We start from the raw sequence: 23,869 nt of genomic DNA, 5'->3' as shown, positions 1-23,869 counted from the left end.
TCGTCTAAGTCATTAATGTATATCGTAAATAGCTGGGGTCCCAGCACCGAACCTTGCGGTACCCCACTGGTCACTGCCTGCCATTCCGAAAGGGACCCATTTATCCCCACTCTTTGCTTTCTGTCTGTTAACCAATGTTCTATCCATGTCAGTACCCTACCCCCAATACCATGTGCCCTAATTTTGCCCACTAATCTCCTATGTGGGACCTTGTCGAAGGCTTTCTGAAAGTCGAGGTACACCACATCCACTGACTCTCCCTTGTCAATTTTCCTAGTTACATCCTCAAAAAATTCCAGTAGATTTGTCAAGCATGATTTCCCCTTCGTAAATCCATGCTGACTCGGAACGATCCCGTTACTGCTATCCAAATGCTCAGCAATTTCGTCTTTTATAATTGACTCCAGCATTTTCCCCACCACTGATGTCAGACTAACTGGTCTATAATTACCCGTTTTCGCTCTCCCTCCTTTCTTAAAAAGTGGGATAACATTTGCTATTCTCCAATCCACAGGAACTGATCCTGAATCTATAGAACATTGAAAAATGATCTCCAATGCTTCCACTATTTCTAGAGCCACCTCCTTAAGTACTCTGGGATGCAGACCATCAGGCCCTGGGGATTTATCAGCCTTCAGTCCCATCAGTCTACCCAAAACCATTTCCTGCCTAATGTGGATTTCCTTCAGTTCCTCCATCACCCTAGGTTCTCCAGCCCCTAGAACATTTGGGAGATTGTGTGTATCTTCCTCAGTGAAGACAGATCCAAAGTAACGGTTTAACTCGTCTGCCATTTCTTTGTTCCCCATAATAAATTCCCCTGCTTCTGTCTTCAAGGGACCCACATTTGCCTTGACTATTTTTTTCCTCTTCACGTACCTAAAAAAACTTTTGCTATCCTCCTTTATATTATTGGCTAGTTTACCCTCGTACCTCATCTTTTCTCCTCGTATTGCCTTTTTAGTTAACTTTTGTTGCTCTTTAAAAGAGTCCCAATCCTCTGTCTTCCCACTCTTCTTTGCTATGTTATACTTCCTCTCCTTAATTTTTATGCTGTCCCTGACTTCCCTTGTCAGCCACAGGTGTCTCTTACTCCCCTTAGAGTCTTTCCACCTCTTTGGAATAAATTGATCCTGCAACCTCTGCATTATTCCCAGGAATACCTGCCATTGCTGTTCTACCGTCTTCCCTGCTAGGGCCTCCTTCCAATCAATTTTGGCCAGCTCCCGCCTCATGCCTCTGTAATCCCCTTTGCTATACTGTAATACCGACACTTCCGATTTTCCCTTCTGCCTTTCCATTTGCAGAGTAAAACTTATCATGTTGTGATCACTGCCTCCTAATGGCTCTTTTACCTCTAGTCCCCTTATCAGATCAGGATCATTACACAACACTAAATCCAGAATTGCCTTCTCCCTGGTAGGCTCCAGTACAAGCTGTTCTAAGAATCCATCTCGAAGGCACTCTACAAACTCTCTTTCCTGGGGTCCATTTCCAACCTGATTTTCCCAGTCTACCTGCATGTTGAAATCTCCCATAACCACCGTAGCATTACATTTTTGACACGCCAATTTTATCTCCTGATTTAACTTGCACCCTAAGTCGAGGCTACTGTTTGGGGGCCTATAGATAACTCCCATTAGGGTCTTTTTACCCTTACAATTTCTCATTTCTATCCATACTGATTCAACATCTCCTGATTCTATGTCACCCCTTGCAAGGGAATGAATATCATTCCTTACCATCAGAGCAACCCCACCCCCTCTGCCCACCTGTCTGTCTTTTCTATACGTTGTGTACCCCTGAATATTCAGTTCCCAGCCCTGGTCCTCTTGTAGCCATGTCTCAGTGATCCCTACAACATCATACTTGCCCATGACTAACTGAGCCTCAAGCTCATCCACTTTATTTTTTATACTACGCGCATTTAAGTACAACACTTTAACTTCTGTATTTACCTCCCCTCTCACATCGTTCACAATTGGCCCTGCCCTTAATTTCTTTTCCGCTCTAGAACTTCTGTTCCCATTCTTCCGAGAGTCTTTTGCAATATCTCCTGTATTCCCTTTTACCTCATCTTCATATTCACAATTTGTTAACCCCTCCCCCCCACTACTTAGTTTAAAGCCACAGGTGTCACACTAGCAAACCTGCCTGCCAGAATGTTTGTCCCCCTGCTGTTAAGATGCAACCCGTCCCTTTTGTACAAGTCACCCCTAGCCCAGAAGAGATCCCAGTGGTCCAGAAATCTAAATCCCTGCTCTCTGCACCAGTCCCTCAGCCATAAATTCATACCCTCTATCTCTCTGTTCCTGGCCTCACCAGCACGAGGTACCGGTAGCAGTCCAGAGATAACTACCTTCGACGTCCTACTTCTCAGCGTTTTTCCCAACTCTCTAAACTCCCGCTGTAGCACCTCCTTCCTCTTCCGCCCGACGTCATTCGTGCCCACGTGCACAACGACTTCAGGTTGATCGCCTTCCCTCGCTAGGATTTTCTGAAGCCGGTCTGTGATGTGTTGAACCCTGGCACCAGGGAGGCAACAGACCATCCTCAAGTCCCTCCTGCTGCCACAGAATCTTCTATCCGTCCCTCGGACTATGGAGTCACCGACCACTACGGCTCTTCCAGACTTCGGTCTCCCCTGTCGTGTATCCTTGCCAACAGGTCCGCCACTCGGACTGGAAATGTCTTCTGCCCCGACAGTTCCCAAGAGGGTATACCTATTTGCAATAGGCACAGCCACTGGGGTCTCCTGTAGTCCACGTCCACTCCCCCCGGAAACAGTCTCCCACCTTCGCTCGACCTGGACCCTTGGCGTGACAGCCTCACAATAGGTCCTGTCGAGGAAACTCTCGCATTCCCGGATGGCCCTGAGGTCATCCAACTGCCTCTCCAACTCCACCACACGTCCCTTCAGGAGCTGCACCTGGACACAGTTCTTGCAGGTGTAGCTCCCAGAAGCTCCCGCGACGTCCCCGTCTTCCCACATCCTGCAGGAAACACACCGCACCAACTTTTCCGCCATCACCTTGTGCCTATAACCAGCTCTGGCTTAAAACAATGGTATCCTCCTCACCTCAGCCTCCTCGCCGAAGACTCGCAGCCAAAGACTCGCACTTTTCTCACTGGGCTGCACCTGAACAGGGCTGCACCCTTTTGTGAGCCTTGCTTATATCACCAATTTAAATTGCCTGATTGTCCACATAGTTCCACATAGAAACGGATCTCAGGAATTACACAGCCAGGGGCCTTACCAATCCCTGTCCCTCTCATCCTCCATTGTGGGCACCTACCTATGCTATTCCCTCTGTTATCCCCTCAGTTCACCCACCTCTCCTAATGATATTGGTGTTTAGTTTAGAGGTGTGGAGCAAGCAGCCAACTAGGATGCATCACCCATGGTCAGCCGTGACCGAGGGGGCCTTAGTTTAGAGATACAGCATAGAAACAGGCCCACCGAGTCCACTCACACAAATCTGCGCCTAATCTCCAAAGCCCTTTGCCTTTCTATATGCGGATGAGCGATAGTGCACGGTTTTATGAACCTAGTATATCTACTCACTATTGGTACTTCTGCACTCGTTGGGCATGATCAATTGTTTAGTCTTGTCTCATTGCCCCTGCGGGAGTGATGTTCCCCTGACCCCTCCTCATCTACCCCCTCCTCACTCCCACTGACCCTTCTTCTCCCCCCTTGTCGTTCCCACAGACTCCCTCTGACCCCTCATCTCCCCCAGATCCCTTCGTCTTGCCCCCCCCCCATCACTTCCACAGACCCCCTCGGACCCCCTTGTCTGTCCCCCCTCCCCTCAGACCCCCTTGTCTCCCCCAGACCATAATTGCTCTTGCCTCCACTCAGTGCTGCACACTGCCGTTCCTCTTTTCTCTGCCACTCCGTAGCTCATGTCTCCGCATTGTAGTTCCGCTGGGCTCACAGAGGTTTAACCAAGCCTCCTGGCTTGGGATCTGCAAATGTAAATACCTCTCCTTCCAGCTGTACAGCCAAACCGCTGGTAGAAAGAGCTTCCAGATGTGGTCACAGGCAGAACACAGGCAGTGCGTCACCACTGCCCCCTCTCAGCCGCGCGGGGAAGCTGCCCTGATCTCCCACGCTGCCTCTTCTCTCCTAACCAATATTTAATCCAGTTCCACCCAGACTCTCATCTTGAAACATTAAGCTTCTTGCGGTATCGTTCAAAGTCTCTCTAAACTCTGCGATTAGCCCCATTTCCCCAGTCTGTGAGGTTTTTTCGCAAAATACGCTTGCCATTAATATTCGCTCTTCATCTACATGCACAGTAATTTGGTCTTTAATTAAAGATAAAGATTCAGCTAACTGGCCTGAGGTTCGATGGGACGGTGCTATCTCCCTTTGAAACTGGTTGTCCCAGTGGGTATTCTCCAGCCTTTTGTTTTATACACCTCTCTATAAGATCACCACTCACCCTCCAGCACTCCATGGAATCAAGTCCCACTGGTCTTGGCATCTATCCTATCATGCTCCCTTATGGTATTTAAGAAAGATCTAACTCCAAAGAATACAGATCTAATATCTTTAGTCACTCCTCTGAAGGCAACTATCTCATCCCACGAATTAAGAGTCAAGAGTGTTTTATTGTCACATGTATTGGCAACAGTTCACCAACATCTTACAGTTCTTGCAGTTTTACAGGCCTATTAACACAATAACACAGAGATAAAAACACATTTGATTAGGCACCTCACTTTAGCTATTTTGTTCACACTCATTTAAGTGAAATATTTTGTTCCTTTAGATTGTTTTAAATTGTGCAGTAATTTATTCTGCTCTTCATTTCCTCTTGTCTCCTCATCATTTCAGAACCGGGGGCCACAGTTTAAGAATAAGGGGTAGGCCATTTAGAACCGAGATGAGGAAAAAAACTTTCAGTCAGGGAGTTGTAAATCTGTGGAATTCTCTGCCTCAGAGGGCAGTGGAAGCCGATTCCCTGGATGCTTTCAAGAGAGAGTTAGATAGAGCTCTTAATGATAGCAGAGTCAGGGATATGGGGAGAGGGCCGGAACGGGGTACTGATTGTGAATGATCACCCATGATCACATTGAATGGCAGTGCTGGATCGATGGGCCGAATGGCCTCCTCCTGCACCCATAGTCCATTGTCCTGTTCTTTTAATCTGATTCTTTAATCCTCATCAATCTGTCTCTCCATTTTCATTTGCTTTTATTCTATTTGCAAGTTCCAGGCACCCAGACTCTGAGACAGTTTCACTTTTTAATTGGAATACAGGTCTACAATTTCAATCTTGGGAACCAGCCCTTCGCCTTCCCTTCTCCACTACCTCCTCACTGCAGCCCCTTTTTTTCCCCCTCCCTCCCTGCCTTTCAGGAGGAAAGGTTGAAATGGATGTGCAGGGAAAGGCCAGTTTTTGTGCTGTATAACTTTATGATGCATGACTCTAAATCTAGTTGAACTGGCATTTTCCCCTCTGTAGTTTGATTGTAATCTATTCATGTTGTGGTCAGTGCTCCCCAGGCATTTCCCGACCATCAGAACAGCAATCTAATTCACTTCATTACTTCGAACCGGCTTCACAGCACCCCTTCACTGAGGGTGACTAGCTCCCTGCTGGTTTTTTATCCGTTGATTTCCTCTGAACCAGGTAATTAGTGGATAATTAAAATAAACGCTCCCTCTCATGCAGATGTCCATCTGTAATTTAGGATCTGTCCCAGCCAAGCGCTGAGCCAAGAATAAGGTACAGGGCAGAGAGGGTGGGCCATGCACGTGACGTGGACTCTGAAGGTTTGTTAAGTAGAAGTTGAGGCTGGAGTATTCTGGTCACCACATTAAGGGCAGGACGTGCATGACCGAGAGAGAGTGCAGAGGTCATTCACCAGGGTGGAGTGCCTCAATTACGAGGAGAGACCGGACAAACTGGGTCTGCTTGCCTGGGAGGGAAACAGACCCAGGCAAACACCGCCTCCACGACACACTGGTCAACCTGAGGAGACTGGTTCAACCAAGATGCAGTGCAGAACGCCACAGGAATTCCTTCTTCCCTGTGGCTATCAAACTGTGCAACTCCTCCCCCTTCTGTCATGGGATAGACTGACTCCCCTCCCCCCTCCCCCCCCCCCCCCCACCAATCTTTACACATCTCCAATCCTTTCCACTCGTCACTTTAATATCGTATTTCATGTACTGTGTTTTTATGATTGTTGAATAGCTCTCGGGGCTAGCGGAATCAAGGGATATGGGGAGAAGGCAGGAACAGGGTACTGGTTGTGGATGATCAGCCATAATCACATTGAAAGGCGGTGCTGGCTCGAAGGGTCAAACGGCCTACTCCTGCACCTATTTTCTATATTTCTATCAATTTCCCTCCTATCGTATCGTAAAGAGGCTGAGTGGGGGCCCTGATCGAGGTGTACAGAATGGCAAGAGGGATAGATGGGGCTGATGGTTTCCCAGTGTGCAAATTGTTTATGCCTTCCATTCCGTGAACGGAACAGAAAGACACCAGAAAATAGATTTACCCCAAGTTGACTGAGTGGGAGCCCGGCCGGCGTACCTGGCTCACTGGCGGTCTCCTGTGGCTGCAGGCTGCTACTGCTGCAAATTGGTCTCTCAGCCAGCAGGAGTGCACAGCTGAAGAGTGCACCACAGAAATAGGCCCTTCGGCCCATCTCCACAGGTAAAAGGTAAAGGCCTGTGCACAGAGCAGGGTGAGCTGCCACAGGGGCAGGGCGCGAGTACCTAGAGCACAATATTGCCATCACAGCATCAACATCACTCACGGGGGGTGGTGGGTATATGGACTGAGCTGCCAGAGGCAGTAGTTGGAGCAGGTACTATTACAACATTTAAAAGACGCTTGGACAGGTATATGGATAGGAAAGGTTTTCAGAGACAGGGGCCAAACGTGAGCAGGTGGGACTAGTGTAGAAGGGACAACTTGGTTGACGTGGGCGAGTTGGGCCGAAGGGCCTGTTTCCGTGCTGTTTGTCTCTAACATCAGTTCAATTCAGTGTTCAGCCAAAGAGGGGAGTAACTGCTGGAAACAACCACCAGGTCAGGCAGCAGCTATGGAGAGAGAAAGAGTGAATGTTGCAGGTTGGTGTTCAGCGATGATCTTTGCCGGATTGACCTTCCCTGTTGTCTCTTGTCTGCAGAGTTGGAGCGGTCCCTGACAGAGCCACAAATCCGTGTCATTTGCAGGCACACGCTGGAAGCGTTGAACTACCTGCACGATAACAAAGTGATCCACCGTGACCTGAAAGCAGGAAACATCCTGCTCAGCCTGGACGGGGACGTCAAGCTCGGTGAGACCCCGCTCTGTGCTACAGCAGCCCGCCTGGGTGTTAACACCCGCCCCCACCCCCACCCCCTCTCACACCGAGCGGCTGGCCCAGGATAGCTCCCCCCCCCACCTCTCCCTCCTCACCTCGCATCGAGTGACCGGCCCAGGACAGCCGGCCCACAGCTGAGCCCAAGGGGGTAAGGAGAGAAGGCAGGTACAGGCTACTGAGCTGAATGATCAGCCATGATCATATTGAATGGCGGTGCAGGCTCGAAGGGCCGAATGGTCTACTCCTGCACCTATTTTCTATGTTTCTATGTTTCACTCTTCCCCCCACCTTGCGCTGAGTGACTGGCCCAGACAACCCCCACCTCTCACAAAGGGCTGTCTTGGGGTTAAAATGATGATACCTAAGCTGATGTACAGAGCCAGAGCGGGAGGTGGTCTTGGAGTGTCTGGGGCAGGTGGGGGTGGGGCTTGGCGTCCGGGGGGGAGGGGATCTCAGAGTTTCTATGGTGGATGGGGAGGGGGTGAGGGGTTGTGTTGAAGGGGTGGGACTTCCGGTTCGGGCCGAGGGTCGGTGAAGGACCAGGGGGGGAGGGGCGATAGTTGAGGCAAGGTCTCGGGCTGAGGGTGGGGTCGGGGTAGTGTGTGCTGTGCAGGCAGTGATTCCACCCTTGCTCTGTGTGTTGCAGCTGACTTTGGGGTCTCAGCAAAGAACATCAGGACGCTGCAGCGACGGGACTCCTTCATCGGCACCCCGTACTGGTGAGTGCTGCTGTTCACGGCACTGCCTGCACTCCCACACCCGGGGGAGTGAGCCTGTGTGTGCGTGGAGCGTGCGTGTTTGTGTGTGGAGCGTGCGTGTTTGTGTGTGGAGCGTGCGTGTTTGTGCGTGGAGCGTGCGTGTTTGTGCGTGGAGCGTGCGTGTTTGTGCGTGGAGCGTGCGTGTTTGTGCGTGGAGCGTGCGTGTTTGTGTGTGGAGCGTGCGTGTTTGTGGAGCGTGCGTGTTTGTGCGTGGAGCGTGCGTGTTTGTTCATGGATCGTGCGTGGAGCGTGCGTGTTTGTGCGTGGAGCGTGCGTGTTTGTGTGTGGAGCGTGCGTGTTTGTGTGTGGAGCGTGCGTGTTTGTGTGTGGAGCGTGCGTGTTTGTGTGGAGCGTGCGTGTTTGTGTGTCGAGTGTGCATGCCTGCAGTGTGCACATGCAGAGTATGTAGAGGGTGACCCAGAGAGTGTGCGTTTGGATTGTGCCTGTCCGCTGTGTGTGGGGAGTGACCATTGAGTGTGACTTTAGTGCTTGGGGAGTGACCAGAGTGCGTGTGACCAGTGTGTGTGGGGGAGTGACCAGAGTGTGTGTCCGGAGTGTACATACCGACTGTATCTGGCCACATTGTGTGGGGAGTGACCAGAGTGTGTGTCTGTGACTGTTTACTGTCTGTTAACTGTGCCTGTATACCAGTCTTTTGAACCCCGGAACCCAGTCTTTTGAACCCCAGAATGACTACAGGTCAGAAGGATAAGAAAATAACTGCAGATGCTGGTACAAATCGAAGGTATTTATTCACTAAATGCTGGATTAACTTGAAGAAGGGTCTCGACCCGAAACGTCACCCATTCCTTCTCTCCTGGGATGCTGCCTGACCCGCTGAGTTACTCCAGCATTTTGTGAATAAATAACAGGTCAGAAGGAGGTCATTCGGCCCATTGTGTGTGTGCCAGCCCTCAACAGAGTGATGCTGGTTCCCCGGCCCCGTGATCGCGCGGTGACCTGTGTCTGTGTTTCCCCAGGATGGCCCCTGAGGTGGTGATGTGCGAGACATCGAAGGACAAGCCTTACGATTACAAGGCGGACGTGTGGTCGCTGGGTGTCACTCTGATCGAGATGGCCCAGATGGAGCCCCCACACCACGAGCTGAACCCCATGAGGGTGCTGCTGAAAATTGCTAAAGCCGACCCCCCCACCCTGGATCAGCCATCCCGATGGTAAGTGTGTGAACGGGAGGGGTTTGTGGTGAAACCACTCGAGCGGAAATTACAGCTTCATAACCCACTGCGGCAGCTGGAGAATTTACACGCGGCTGTGATGTAAAGTCTAGTGTTGGTCACGTTACTGTGCCACGCGTCTTTCAGTGCTTCAATCAATATTTATTGTCACTTGTGCAATCAAACGTGTCCTGGCTAAATTCATTTTGCATATAATGCCGGCACCACCACGTTTGGCACCATTTCATCAAGTTCAAAGTCCCGGCCTAGCCAAGCGTACCCGTGATGTCTTCCACCACTGCTCCATCACTACAGGCTGCGTTCGGTCCACCGCTCGGCCAATTGGGTCGGCGCCTGGTCCAGCTGAGGCCCAGGTGGCAGCAGGGCCTCCAGCAGCCCACTCCACCATCAAGGCACTGCACTGCCTCCTGCAGCCGGCCCTCCCTCCCACTCCTTCCACTGTGGGCGGGTGAGCCGGGCCTCCAGGTGGGTTCCCTGTCCTCGATCTGTGGCAGGCGAGTCCCCGCTATCCTCCCTGCTCTGTCCTATGTCTGACTCTGGACCTGAATTGCACATGGTCTCTGCAGGTCCCTTACCTTCTCTCTGCTGGTTGCTGTTTCTTGCTGCAGGTCTCCTGAGTTCAGTGACTTCCTGAGGAAGGCAGTGGACAAGAACGTGGAGCAGAGGTGGTCATGCCAGCAGCTACTACAGGTGAGTGGAAGCTGATGAACTTCACGGACTCCCAATGCCTTTGCTCTTGTGCCCCACACAGTCATAGAGCCACAGAGCTGTACAGCATGGAAACAGGCCTTTAACCCACCTTGTCCATGTTGGCCAAGTTGACTAGTCCCATTTGCCAGCATTTCCCCATAACCTTCTAAACACTTTCTATCCATATATCTGTTTAAATGTCTTTGAGAAGTCATAAATATATGTGATTTTAAAAGAACGATAAGGGCCTACCTGAATAATATCCAATTCATAAATACACAAGCATAATGTGGCAAATTCCAGATTATATCCAAAAACTGACAAGGCAGCAGGTTGAATGTGTTGCCCAGTGCTGCACTCTGTGTCAGATTGGATTCAGGTGTCAAGTCTCTGGAGATGGGCTTGTAACGTGTCGGTATAAGGGCTACCACTAAGTGACCTTGGGCACAGTCAGCAGGTTATCGATGGAGGAGCAGCTTATCTGTGCCTGATCCTGTCCCCAGATGGCCCCTGTACCCACACTTACATATGCTGGCATTGGGCAGTGCCAGTGAGGTCGTGGGGCATTCCCCTCTCTCACTCGGGATGTTGCACCACCGTGTCCAGCTGGGAATGGACTGTGCTTGCTGCTCCCCTAGTCCTTGGGCGGTCCCTTCGTGGAGTAACGGGAGAAGCTGGGAAGTCTCTGTGCTCTTCACCTACGGAGGAACTGGCTTGGCCTGTCAGAGTTTCTGGGCCTTTCACTGTGAGCAACAGCTGGTTTCTATATCAGACCCCCAGTCAGAGCGGGCAGATTTAGAAATCAACAGCTGAGCAGGAAGGGGGAAGAGCGGCTGGGACTCGAGTCTGTCCTCGTCTTCAAAGATAATCGGGACGGCAGCAGCTTCATGTCTGCCGGACTGTGCTGCTTTGGGCCGAGTCCCCTTGCATCGGTGAGTACAGCTGAGAGGCTGCTGCTCGTGGTGTGTGTGTGTGTGTGTGTGTGTGGCTGCACTGGGTTATGGAGTCGTGTACTGTGTAGGCTGTCAGCATAACCCCTGTTCGAACAATCTGCAGCAAGTTTTGTGCAGAGAGACACTCAGTCTTTGACCCGTTCACTCATCGTCCACCTGCCTGGACAGACATATGAATAGAAAGGATTCAGAGGGAAAAATGGGACTAGCTCAGTATGCCAACTTGGTCGGCATGCGCAGGATGGGCCGAAGGGCCTGTTCCCGTACTGTGTAGCTCTATGACAAGCCTGCTGATGTTTTAGTACCCAGTCTAGCAATCTGGACTCCACTTCCCAATTCTTTAGATGCTAACTCCTCAGATAAGCCTAATATTACTGGTGTTAAATATTTGTCCTGTAAGGATCTTGGGGTTGTTTATAGTCAGAGTTATACAAAGTTGTAGAGATGTACAAACAGAATTGAGGCCCATCACGCCCATGCTGGGTTTTTTTGCCCATCTAACACCAATCCCATGTGCCCGCATTATGTCCTTATCCTTCTGGCTTTTCTTATTTCTGAAGAAGGGCCCTACCCAAAACATCACCTATCCACGTTGTCCAGGGATACTACATGACCTGCCGAGTTACTCCAGCCCTTTGTGTCTTTTTTGCAAACTAGCATCTGCAGTTCCTTGTTTCTATATTCTTCCCTATTTTAGTGTCTGTCACGTAGTTATTGAAGCTGATTCCAACACAAGGCCATGCTGACCATTCCTGATCAGCCCTGCCTTTCCAAATAAAGCTACAATATTAGCCAATCTTCTGTTCCCCCACCTGTATCTAAAGAAGATGTAAACATCTCCGTCAGTGCCCCAGCTCTCCCGCCCCACATTCCTGGGATCCTCATCTGGTCCTAGGGATTCAATAACCTTTGTATGATCTAAGATATCAAACATCTCTTCTTTCTTTACGCTGACCTACTCCAGGCTATCTATGTTCCCCGACCTGAACTCAATATCTTCTTCTACTTGTACAGGTGAGAAGTATTCATATTGGACCTTGCCCACATCCCCTGGCTCCACACATTTGGTCCTTAATCTCTCCCTGGCCATCAGGACCAGTTGTGGAGAACGATTGGAATGCTTATAACTTGAACAAGAGAAGGCTGAGGGAAACCATAAGTGAAGATTGACATAAAATGCAGGAGTGACTCAGGCAGCATCTCTTTTTCAGTTGTAAATCTGTGGAATTCTCTGCCTCAGAAAGCATTGGAGGCCAATTCTCCAGATGCTTTCAAGAGAGAGTTAGATAGAGCTCTTAATGATAGGGGGGTATGGGGAGAGGGCAGGAACGGGATACTGATTGTGGATGATCAGCCATGATCACATTGAATGGCGGTGCTGGCTCGAAGGGCCGAATGGCCTACTCCTGCACCTGTTATCTATCTCTGGAGAGAAGGAATGGGTGACGTTTCGGGTCGAGACCTTTCTCCAGACTGAGAGTCGGGGGAATGGGCCGAGTTGAGAGGACTGTTTGTGCCCAAGGTTTAGCGTTGTGATGCTGACTGCCCACTGCCCACCTACCGGCGACAGAGCCATGATGTCCTTTACGCTGCAGCTCAGTGCTCTGCCGGGTGCTGCTGACCCGACTACATTGGCTAATTCCTGGTGCAGTCCTGCCCCTTTCTTGCTGCGGGCAGCAACAGTGACAAACTGTGCCTGCTTGACTGTCTGGCCTCAAACTCTGAGCCTCTTTCTTTGCAGCATCCCTTTGTCGTAAATGTTAACAGCAATAAGCCGGTGAGGGAGCTGATTGCGGAGGCAAAGGCAGAGGTAACGGAGGAGATTGAGGAGAGCAAGGAGGATGAAGAGGAAGAGGACTCGGAAAGTGCGGCGGTGAGTAGCGGAACAGAACAATGAAACTGTTACTTGCTGCAGCTTTACGGACCTATAAATGCAATCATTCACAGATAAATATGTAATAGTCAATAATACAAGAAATGTAAGAACCATGACCCTATAATAGAAGAATGGGTAACTATAATAGTGCAAAACTGAAGTTCGTAGTGCAACCAAAGACGTAGTCTGCAGAAGATCGTTGTTGCTGATGTCAGTGTTGTGTAGTGTTGAAGACCCTGATGGTTCCTGGCAATGCCCTAACATTCTCCGTTGTACCCTCCTCATTCAAGCCAGCGTGCTGGAAGCCCTGCCACTGCCAGACCTACCTCCCTAGCCAGCGATCACCAGTGAGCTGCCCCTTCTCTACTCCTTCCCATGCCGTTATCTGCTGTCTACATCGGTGAATCAGAGGACAGTGTGCCAGTCTGAGCATTAAACCCCCTGAATGTGCCCACACTGGCAGGTAGTGCTCTGCTGGGGGGGAAGCCCCTGCGCTGGTGGTGCAGCTGATACAGCTCCTGCCTCACATCTCTGGTGACCCGGGTCCAGCACTGTCCTTCGGCCCACCGAGTCCCATGCTCACTATCGATCGTCCATTCACACTTGTTCTACGTTACCCGTATCTTCTCGTCTATTCCCTCCACATTATGGCAATTTGCAGAGGCTGATTAATCTATTGACTCGCACATCTTTGAGAGAAGGAAGATACTGGAGCACCCACATGGTCACAGGGAGAACATGAAAACTCCACACGGACAGCACCCGTGATCAGGATCGAACCTGGCCTCCGGCTCTGTGAGGCAGCAGATCTACCAGCTGCGTGGCTGTGCTGCTCTGTGTGGAGTTTGCACGTTCTCGGTAACCGCATGGGATTTTTCAGCAGCTCTGGTTTCCTTCTACATCCCACAGAAATTGCAGGTTAGGATGTTGAGTGGATGTTATGGGGGATATTAATAAACAATGGGTCAGTGTAAATGGGTGCTTGTGATCAGTACAGACTCTGTGGGCCGAAGGGCCTGTGTTGCTGCTGTAGTGCTCCTTGTGCCATTGCTCAGTCCCACTGGCACCAACTCATTTATTTACTGTCACAGATGCCTCCTCTTCTCCCGAGTTGCTTCCAACACAGACCACCGTCGAGCAAGCTCCCCGGGATTTGCTGTTTGGCTTGTTCCCTTTTGACCGTGTTGTGCGTCTTTAATCAATTAAACTAGTTAGTGCTGGGATAAATGTGGACTGGAGTACAACAACAACGGGGCTGTGCTGTTTTCTCTCCCCAGGCCGTGTCGGGGCACAAGCGGGCGCCCTCAGACATCAGCACGGCCAGCTCTGAGGAAGAGAAGCTCTCCCAGTCTGCGTCTGTGCTCGAGTCTGTGTCTGAGAAAATGGAGATGGAACCCACGGAGGAGAATGCAGACAAGGGCAGCGACAAGCTGTCGGATGAAGGCATCGGCACCAGCGAGGGAGAGAAGCCCGACACCGAGAGAGTGACGGAGAATAATGCCTCGGACACCAGCGACGAAGACATGCAGGCGGGAGGAGAGACCGCAGAGCCCGAGGGCGCACAGCCTGCCGCAGCCGAGGACGAGCCCACGGTCGTGGAGCCCAGAGCCGAGGTCCCAGGGGCTCAGCGTGAGGCAGCTGAGGACGTCAGAGGGCCCGAGGTGGATCGTGACTCAGAGCCAGAGAGAGGTCACGGAACAGAGAGTGGAGAGGAAATGATGGTGCCCGAGGCTGAGGGAGGAGCACAGGCTGAAGGACGCACTGAGGCTGAGGGAGGCACCGACGCAGCGGGAGCCACTGAGGCAGTGGCTGAGGGAGGTGCTGAGGCAGTGGCTGAGGGTGGCACCAAGGCAGTGGCTGAGGGAGATGCTGAGGCTGAAGGACGCACCGAGGCTGAGGGAGGCATCAACGTAGAGGGAGCCACTGTGGGAGGCACCGAGGCAGTGGCTGACGGAGGCACCGAAGCAGTGGCTGACGGAGGCACTGAGGCAGTGGCTGAGGGCGGTGCCGAGGCAGTGGCTGAGGGCGGTGCCGAGGCAGTGGCTGAGGGCGGTGCCGAGGCAGTGGCTGAGGGCGGTGCTGAGGTAGCCAAGACGGAAGAGGCAGAGCGAGGAGAAGAAGCAGCCAAGGAAGAAGATGTCAGTGTGATGGAGGATGTCAATGTGGAAGCGAGAGAGAGTGTGATTACAACAGGCCCAGAGCTGGGAGCTGGAGACAGGGAGGCGATTGTGGATGCCCCGGCTCCCCCAAGTGAAGGAGGAGAGCGGGAGAAGAGTTCTGGGGACCTGGGGGTGACCTCTGACAGGCAGCCTGTGCACGTTGAGGGGGTTGTGCCGGTGGAGATGGTGACTGGGAATGGCAGGAAAGCAGAGGTTGCCTCGGAGGCGGACGCCAAGGCCCAACCGGAAGCCGGCCTGTCCTCAGCACGGGCTGGGGAGAGCGGAGCGTTAAATGAGACGCAGACTGCTGGAGGTAGCGGCGTGAAGGAAGCTGAGAGTGTGAGCCAGGTGGAAGCGAAGCCAGGAACTGCCTCGGACACCAGTGACACTCTCCAGGAGACAAAAGAAAATTTAGAGCCTGTTCGTCCGGCTAAGGGCAAGGAGAAGGAGAGAGACGCGGACTCGGGCAGCGGGTCGATGGGGGACAGCGGCAGCATCGACCTGAATCTGTCCATCTCCAACTTCCTGACACGCAATAAGGAGACGGGGTCCATTTCACTCCAGGTAACGGCTCGGTGGGGACAAGGGTGGACATTGTGTATTGGCACTCCTCTGCTCATTTACTGCCCATCACTCTGACAAGGTGGCTGAATGTCTGTAGTCGGGAAATGGCTCAATTTTCAAGATTTATCACGCCCATCAATCTCCCTAATGTTTTTAGAAAGTTTTTTTAAAAATTGTGAAATTCATTGGCGCCAGCTTGAAGCCTCCCTTCTGAAAAACGCTGCTCTGTTTCAGGAACTGCAGGCGTTGGGGGTCAAATATTACGTGCTAGCTGCACCTTCCATCGCAGCTGTGACCTTGGGAAGTATCTCTTCCAGGGTCACTTTGCAATACAATCTGCAGCCTTTCAGCCACTGGGGAGCGTTGGCGAGGACTGCGTGCTTGCTACAGTGGTGGGGACCGGGGAGCGGAGTCCTGTAGAGGTGACAGAACGCACAGGGATGAGCATTTTCTGCTTCTGGGGAACAATGCACGCAGGAGGCAACGACCTTGTGCAAACCAAACGTGTCTGCGTGCTCTTTTGTGAACGCTGCCTGGATTAGATGTCACCAGCTGCAGGGAGAGGTTGGACAAACTTGGATTGTTCTCTTTGGAATGCTGGAGGTTGTGGGGAGACCTGATAGAGGTTTGTAAAACTATGAGAGGCGTGGATAGGGTAGACAACCAGAACCTCTTCCCCAGGGTGAAAATGTCAGATGCAAGATGGCGTAGCTTTCAGGTGAGAGGGGCAAAGTTTAAAGGAGATGTGCGGGGCAAGGTTTTCACACAGATGTTGGTGGTCAGTGCGAGGAGAGCTGGTGGAGGCCGATACGATAGTGGTTTATGAGGATATTTAGCAAATGGAGCAACCTTTTCCAGGACTTTTTCTGGCATTTGTCTCCACATACTGTGGAAGAAGAGCCTGCAAAGCCACCTGGGGTATGGTGACTGGGATGGCAATTCCCAGTCAAGTCTGCTTTGGGCTTTGCTTTTGTAGACAGTTGTGCAACACTCTGCCTGAGACCACAGTAGTGCGTGTGACTCCTGAAATAACCGTCTGCTGTCCCAGTCATGATCCATGCCAGTGTGGTGGAAACGTTGCTGTGGCGAACTGTTGGTGAAGCACTCCTGTTCTTGTTGGCCTCTCTTGAGCATGCAGGGGGCCGGGAAAGCAGTGGCCTGCACGTGGCGGCAACCAACTACACACGTGTCGCTTGGGTGGTGGGGTCGCGGCACCCGGCCTGGGTACTGGAGTTGTACTTCTTGTAAGCGCTGGGGCGATTCATGCACTCATTTGTTTCTTGGTCTAAAAATGTCAGGAATTGAGGCAGCAGAAAAAGACCCTGAAGAAAACGCGGAAATTTATGGTGGACGGAGTGGAGGTGAAAGTGACGACGTCAAAAATAGTTACTGACAACGACAAGAACAATGAGGAAATGAGATACCTCAGGTACGTGGCCACCTCTGCTCACCTTGGCCTCTGCTGATGGCGACGGACAGTTTCAGAAAGCAACACTTGGGGACGCGTCAAAATATGGTCGCAAGGAACTGCAGGTGCTTGTTTATACCAAAGATAGACGCTAAATCCTGGAGTAACTCAGCAGGCCAGGCAGCACCTCGAAGAAGGGTCCCGACTCTAAACGTCACCTATCCATGTTTAGTTTAGAGATATAATGTGGAAACAGGCTCTTCTGCCCACCGAGTCACGCCGACCAGCGATCACCCTTGCACTAGTTCTATCCCACACACTGGGGGCAATTTACAGAAGCCAATTAACCTACAAACCCTGCACGTCTTTGTGATGGGGGGGGGGGGGAATTGGAGCATCCGGAAGAAACCCATGCAGTTGCCCGGAGAACATGTGAACTCCACACAGACAGCACCTGTAGTCAGGATCGAACCCAGGCCATTGGCAATGTGAAGCAGCAACTCTGCCACTGAGTGGCCCAGATGTTCTCCAGAGACGCTGCCTGACCCGCTGAGTTACTTCGCCATTTTATGTCTAACTCGGGGAGGAGGGCGGGTTAGTGATTGGGGAAAATTGCTTTCTGATCAGTGCCTGGGTCTTAGTCACTGGTAGACAACGGGGAATTGGATTTGATGAAAATATTTATAGTCTTGGAGCTGTGCAGCGTGCAAACAGCCCCTGTGCCCACCTTGTTCATGCAGAATTCCTAGGTCCTTTGTCACCAAAGGATTTCACAGTGGTTCCCGTACGCAAGCCTTTCCCACTGACGTCAGGATGTTGAACCTTCCTGTAACCTGCTCAATTCTACTTCCCTGCTCCCAGGACCGCTCTCTCCCCCCGAGCGGCCCGTGTTTACAGAGCACCTTATCGCTACTCTCCAATATCTTGGGGTTGGACAGGCTAGATGCGGGAAGATTGTTCCCGATGTTGGGGAAGTCCAGAACCAGGGGTCACAGCTTAAGGATAAGGGGGAAGTCTTTTAGGACCGAGATGAGAAAACATTTCTTCACACAGAGTGGTGAGTCTGTGGAATTCTCTGCCACAGAAGGTAGTTGAGGCCAGTCCATTGGCTATATTTAAGAGGGAGTTAGATGTGGCCCTTGTGGCTAAAGGGATCAGGGGGTATGGAGAGAAGGCAGGTACAGGTTACTGAGCTGGATGATCAGCCATGATCATATTGAATGGCGGTGCAGGCTCGAAGGGCCGAATGGCCTACTCCTGCACCTATTTTCTATGTTTCTATCTCCGGGCTTCCTGCAAAATGACTGGCCTGAGCTGCGGGTTCTCTCTCAGTTTCTCCGTGTGAGGGCACGCTCGCACCGACCTCACCGCCGTCTCTCTGCTCCCCCCTGCAGGCGCCAGGAGTTGCGGGAGCTGCGGTTGCTGCAGAAGGAGGAGCAGCGCACGCAGCAGCAGCTCAGCAACAAGCTGCAGCAGCAGCGCGAGCACACCTTCCGCCGCTTCGAGCAGGAGATGACGGTGAGTCCCGTCCCTGGCAGTCACTGCGCTGGGGAGCCCAGGCACTGGCGGCGTGGAAGGAGCGCGTCCCATCTGGCTGCCTGGTGTAAGATGTGTGAGAGGAAGCTGTTCACAGGGGACCAGACAAACCTGAGCAAGACACTAAGCGCTGGACAAACACACCAGGCCAGGCAGCATCTGTGGAGGGAATGGACGGACAACATTTCGGGTCGGGACCCTTCTTCAGACTCCAGTCCTGACTCGAAGCATCGTCTGTCCATCCCCTCCGCAGACACTGCCAGACCTGCCGAGTTCCTCCAGCACTTTGTCGTTTTTCCTCGAGGTTTTGTGCAACGGCCGTCTCTTGTGCCTCCGTTTCTCCTTCCTTTACTTTGCTGCCCATGTTTGTCACTCAGACTCCAACGTTGCAGCCACACTCAGAATTAGATGCTGTCTCGAATGCGTTCAGTAAAGCCTGCACTATTTAAAGTGCTGCAGCTGTGCCCTGAATCTTTCTCGATACGTAGTCTGCTATTTTTATAAATTCCTGAATAGTTAAGATGTTTCTCTTCCACTACTTTCTGTAGTAGATCTCAATGTGTACCTCAGCCCACTTATTTGTTAGTTTAACTTCAAAAAGACTGTAGCTGTTTGCCAGCACTAATAATATCTTCCTTCTCTAATGCTGGACTATGCCTCCTGCAGTCACCAATCCTGTCCCTTCCTCCAGCACCAGAAGGCTTCCCTTCCCTCGAAAATAGTGGATACATTTGCTCCTGCCTCCACCCCAAATTCCTGAATGCCCTCATCCCCCTTTTGCTCAAGGATGTAATGCTGAGGTTTTATAAGGCACGGGTCGTGCCACATTGGGAGTATTCCGAGGAGTTTTTGCCCCCCTATATGTGGAAGGGCGTGCTGAAATTGGAGAGGGTCCAGAGAAGGTTTATGAGAATGATCCCGGGGATGATTAGATTAAGGCACGAGGAGCATTTGACGCCTCTGGGCCTGGCTGTACTCGCTAAAGTTTAGAAGGATGAGGGGGGGATCTCATTGAAACCTACTGAATAATGAAAGGACTAGATAGAGTGGATGTGGAGAGACAATAGGTGCAGGAGTAGGCCGTTCGAGCCAGCACCACCATTCAGTGTGATCATGGCTGATCATTCTCAATCAGTACCTCGTTCCTGCCTTCTCCCCATACCCCCTGACTCCGCTATCCTTAAGAGCTCTATCCAGCTCTCTCTTGAATGCATTCAGAGAATTGGCCTCCACTGCCCTCTGAGGCAGAGAATTCCACAGATTCACAACTCTCTGACTGAAAAAGTTTTTCCTCATCTCCGTTCTAAATGGCCTACCCCTTATTCTTAAACTGTGAAACAGTTCTTAAACTGGGAAACAGAGGATGTTTCTAGTAGTGGGAGAGTGTGGGACCAGGGGGCACAGCCTGCGAATAAAAGGACATGGAGAAGAGTAGGAATTTCTTTAGTTAGATGGTATAATGATGAATTTGTGGAATTGCCGAAAACGCCTGTGGAGACCATGTCATTGGTTATTTTTAAAACAGAGAACGATAGGTTCTTCACTAGTAAGGGAGTCAAAGGTTACGGGGAAAGGGCAGGAGAATGGGGTCGCATAGTGAAAAGCTTGGATAGTGTGGATGTGGAGAGGATGTGTCTGCTCGTGGGTGAATCTAGGACCAGCAGTCATAGGCTCAGAATTAAAGGACGTTCCTTTAGGAAGGAGATGAGGAGGAATTTCTTTATTCAGAGGGTGGTGAATCTGGGGATTTTTTTGCCACGAAGGCTGTGGAGGCCAAGTCAATGGATATTTTTAAGGCAGGGATAGACAGATTATTGATTAGTACGGGGAGAAGACGGGAAAGGGGTTAGGAGGGAGAGATTGATCAGCCATGATTGAATGGCGGCCTAATTCTGCTCCTATCAGTTATGACTGGGAAAAATAGATCAGCCATGGTATAATAATGGAGCACACTCAATGGGCCAAATGGCCTAATTTTGCTCCTATGTCTTATGGTCTTAACTCCGGATCATCCACCCCTCTTAACACTGCACCTCCCTTCCCTCTGACATAGACTCACTGCTGCCCCAGTCTCCAGCCAGTCTCTCCCCTCCCTCCCTGCTCTCTCTAATGCAGGGTGGCAGTGAGAGGTAAGAGGGTGGGAGTGTGGGAAGGGAGGGGGTATCAGTGCGAGGGGACAAGGTGGCATCTTGCTCCAACCCCTCCAGAGTCCCAGCTTCTCCCCTTTCCCTCTACCACTGGATCAATCTGCTGCCCCCACCTTTGACTGAGGCCCTCACACACAAACCTACCTTCTGCTTTCCCAACACCTTGGTAACTATATTTTTAAAAAAGAAAATCCACAATGACGCCCAAGCCATGCGACACCACGTGTGCTGGTCAAAATAGTGGATCTGCAAATACGCAGCACGATTGCTCCACTTTAAAAAAAATCTCTACTCCAACCGATTTGTGCTCTGTGGGTGGCACAATTGTAATCATGCATTGTCTTTCTGCTGTGTGGTTAGCACGCAACTAAAGCTTTTCACTACCTCGGTACACGTTTTATTTTTAGTTTTAGAGATACACTGCAGAAACAGGCCCTTTGGCCCGCCGAGTCCGTGCTGACCAACGCTAACACTATCCTGCACACACTGGGTCAATTTACAATTATACCAAAGCCAATCAACCTACAAACCTGTACGCCTTTGGAGTATGGAAGGAAACCAGAGCACCTGGAGTAAAACCACGCAGGTCACGGGGAGAACGTACAAACTCCGTACAGACAGCACCCGCAGTCAGGATCAAACCCGGGTGTCTGGCACTGTAAGACAGCAACTCTATCGCTGCGCCACCGTGCCGTAATAATATGCTAAACTAAATTAAGCTGCTGGGATGGAATTCTTACCATGATGTTAAAAGGGGTGGCTCTGAGGAGAGATTTAGGTTCAGGTCTATTATTGCCATATGTACCCAAGTTAAAAGCTTAACCAATGAAGTTAGATAATACCATGCAAGCCACATACAAATACAGTGCAGAGAGAAGAGGAGAATACCAGAGTGCAGCATATGTTTCTCAGCATTGAATGCCGCTGGCAATGTTGCTGTTTGCCGACAGAGTAAGAAACGTCAGTACGACCAGGAGATTGAAAACCTGGAGCGGCAGCAGAAGCAGACAATCGAGCGGCTGGAACAGGACCACACCACCCGGCTACGGGATGAGGCAAAGAGAATCAAATTCGACCAGGAGAAGGAGCTGTCCAAGTTCCAGAGCATGTTAAAGAATCGCAAGAAGGAGGTGAGACTGTTGGACAAGGCTGAGGGCAGGGGGCTAGCAGTGTGTGAGGGGATGGGTGGCACTGTGTGATGGGAGGGGTGGCTGGGACTGGCACTGTGCAATGGGGGGGGGACGGGGGGGGGGGGCACTGTGCGAGGGGCAGGGGCTGACACTGTGTGAGTGGTGACGGACTGCCACTGTGCGATGGGAGGGAGTGGCAGGGACTGGCACTGTGCAATGGAGGGATGGGAACAGGAAACAGGGAATGGCACTGAGGGCAGGAGCTGACACTGAGGGGGAGGGGGTAGCAGAGGGCTGGCACTGTGAGGGAAGGGGTAGCAGAGGGCTGGCACTGTGAGGGGAGGGGGTAGCAGAGGGCTGGCACTGTGAGGGGAGGGGGTAGCAGAGGGCTGGCACTATGAGGGAAGGGGGTAGCAGAGGGCTGGCACTGTGAGGGGAGGAGGTAGCAGAGGGCTGGCACTGTGAGGGAAGGGGGTAGCAGAGGGCTGACACTGAGGGAATGGGGTAGCAGAGGGCTGGCACTGTGAGGGAAGGGGGTAGCAGAGGGCTGGCACTGAGGGAAGGGGGTAGCAGAGGGCTGGCACTGAGGGAAGGGGGTAGCAGAGGGCTGGCACTGTGAGGGAAGGGGGTAGCAGAGGGCTGGCACTGTGGGGGAGGGGGTAGCAGAGGGCTGGCACTGTGAGGGGGCGGGGCAAGCAGAGGGCTGGCACTGTGAGGGGAGGGGTAGCAGAGGGCTGGCACTGTGAGGGGGAGGGGGTAGCAGAGGGCTGGCACTGTGAGGGGAGGGGTAGCAGTGCAAGGGGAGGGGTGTCAGGGGCTGGCTCTCTGAGTTAAGGGGGTGCCAAGGTTACCCAGTGCGGGTTGGGACAACGCTCCAGGTTGCACAAAGCCCAGCAGGGAGAGTGTGTCGCTGGAGCTCACCAGAGGAGTGAGAACCTGCACGTTGTAGGCCTCAGTGGTGGCAGTGGATCCGACCCGAACCTGGACTGGTCGGAGTTTGATCATCCCCTGTTTAGTAAAATAAGACACAGATTTACTCTTTTGAAGCCAGGGAGAGTGCCTGTACCCCGGGGCAGCCACCTCATTCCCCTCATTCCCTCCATCCCTGTGACAGATGCAGACCTTTGGTGCCATGTTGTTGAACACTGCTGGTGTCGTGTTGTTTTTTTTTAACCTAAAATTAATTTATTCAATTCTTTAAAACAGTAATGTTTACAAAACAAACATGCCAACGCACCCACCACCAAATACAAAAAACAAAAACAAATATTGTAAAAACTAAACATTAAATAAGGATTTTCCAATCCTGGTCTAGGATGCATTTAACCACCGCCGTGCCCAGCGATCTTGGAAATCCCCCCCCCATGGTGACCGTGGACACCGCGTGTTCCTTTTCCAGGGACACTCTGGCAGAGTTCCCAAACATTCACAGTTATCTGCAGCTGATTTGCCAGCTCGCTGTAAGGAGCAAGGGCCCAGGTTTGACCAGGGACACTGCAGTGGTGCCATTTCAAACTATTCCCCTGAGATGAGACATGCACCCTCTGGTGGTGACCTCTGTCAAGCTAACGACGACTGGCTTACTCTCCCACCTGTATATTGTCACCTGTATGTTGTACTTGTGTACTGCCACCTGGTCAGTTACCTGCCCTGTGTTTCCTGAAAACAACACACTGTATTTACACAAGCTGATGTCTGAAGATGGATTTTCCATTTGCTCAGGAACGTAAGCTTCCTTTGACCAGAGCAGACTTGGTACCTCAGGGGGGCTTTGAGTTAATGTGGTTGTGCTTCGACTTGCAGTGTTCATCACTGTTACTGATGGACTGTCAACATGACCCAGGAGATCAGCTGTGTAGCACTCTAATCCCAGGCGGCACCTGCCTAGTGTGGGATGGACAGTGTAGGGGGAGCTCTTTCTCTCTGCCTGCCCCAGGAGTGTTGATGCACAGTGTAGGGGGCCTGCCCTGGGAGTGTGAGATGGGCAGTGTAAAAGGAACTGGAAACGGCTGCAGATGGCAGAGGTCCAGCGAGGGGAGGTGGTGCATCACAACCATTGCTCCCTCCCCACCTACCGTAGACGTTCTCAAAGAGCAGTTGTCTCCAACCCAGTGCTGGTT

At 51.7% G+C, this 23,869-nt stretch overlaps 1 protein-coding gene across 2 annotated transcripts in view; it reads left to right on the top strand.

Moving 5' to 3' along the window:
- Window positions 1–23,869, top strand: part of slka (STE20-like kinase a) — an 81,437-nt gene that overhangs the window by 33,840 nt on the left and 23,728 nt on the right. For both annotated transcript variants that reach the window (XM_078413280.1, XM_078413279.1), the window contains exons 4-12: window positions 7,156–7,305; window positions 7,979–8,051; window positions 9,071–9,265; window positions 9,895–9,976; window positions 12,671–12,802; window positions 14,083–15,528; window positions 16,827–16,957; window positions 18,331–18,454; window positions 21,570–21,749. In XM_078413280.1, coding sequence (XP_078269406.1) covers window positions 7,156–7,305; window positions 7,979–8,051; window positions 9,071–9,265; window positions 9,895–9,976; window positions 12,671–12,802; window positions 14,083–15,528; window positions 16,827–16,957; window positions 18,331–18,454; window positions 21,570–21,749 — 2,513 coding nt within the window. The remainder of the gene's footprint in view (window positions 1–7,155; window positions 7,306–7,978; window positions 8,052–9,070; window positions 9,266–9,894; window positions 9,977–12,670; window positions 12,803–14,082; window positions 15,529–16,826; window positions 16,958–18,330; window positions 18,455–21,569; window positions 21,750–23,869) is intronic.

This window comes from Rhinoraja longicauda, chromosome 16 (genome assembly GCF_053455715.1).
Source record: "Rhinoraja longicauda isolate Sanriku21f chromosome 16, sRhiLon1.1, whole genome shotgun sequence".
Lineage (NCBI taxonomy): Eukaryota > Metazoa > Chordata > Chondrichthyes > Rajiformes > Arhynchobatidae > Rhinoraja > Rhinoraja longicauda.
Note: the sequence above shows the minus strand (reverse complement) of the source record. Positions and strands in the feature narration are given on the sequence as shown.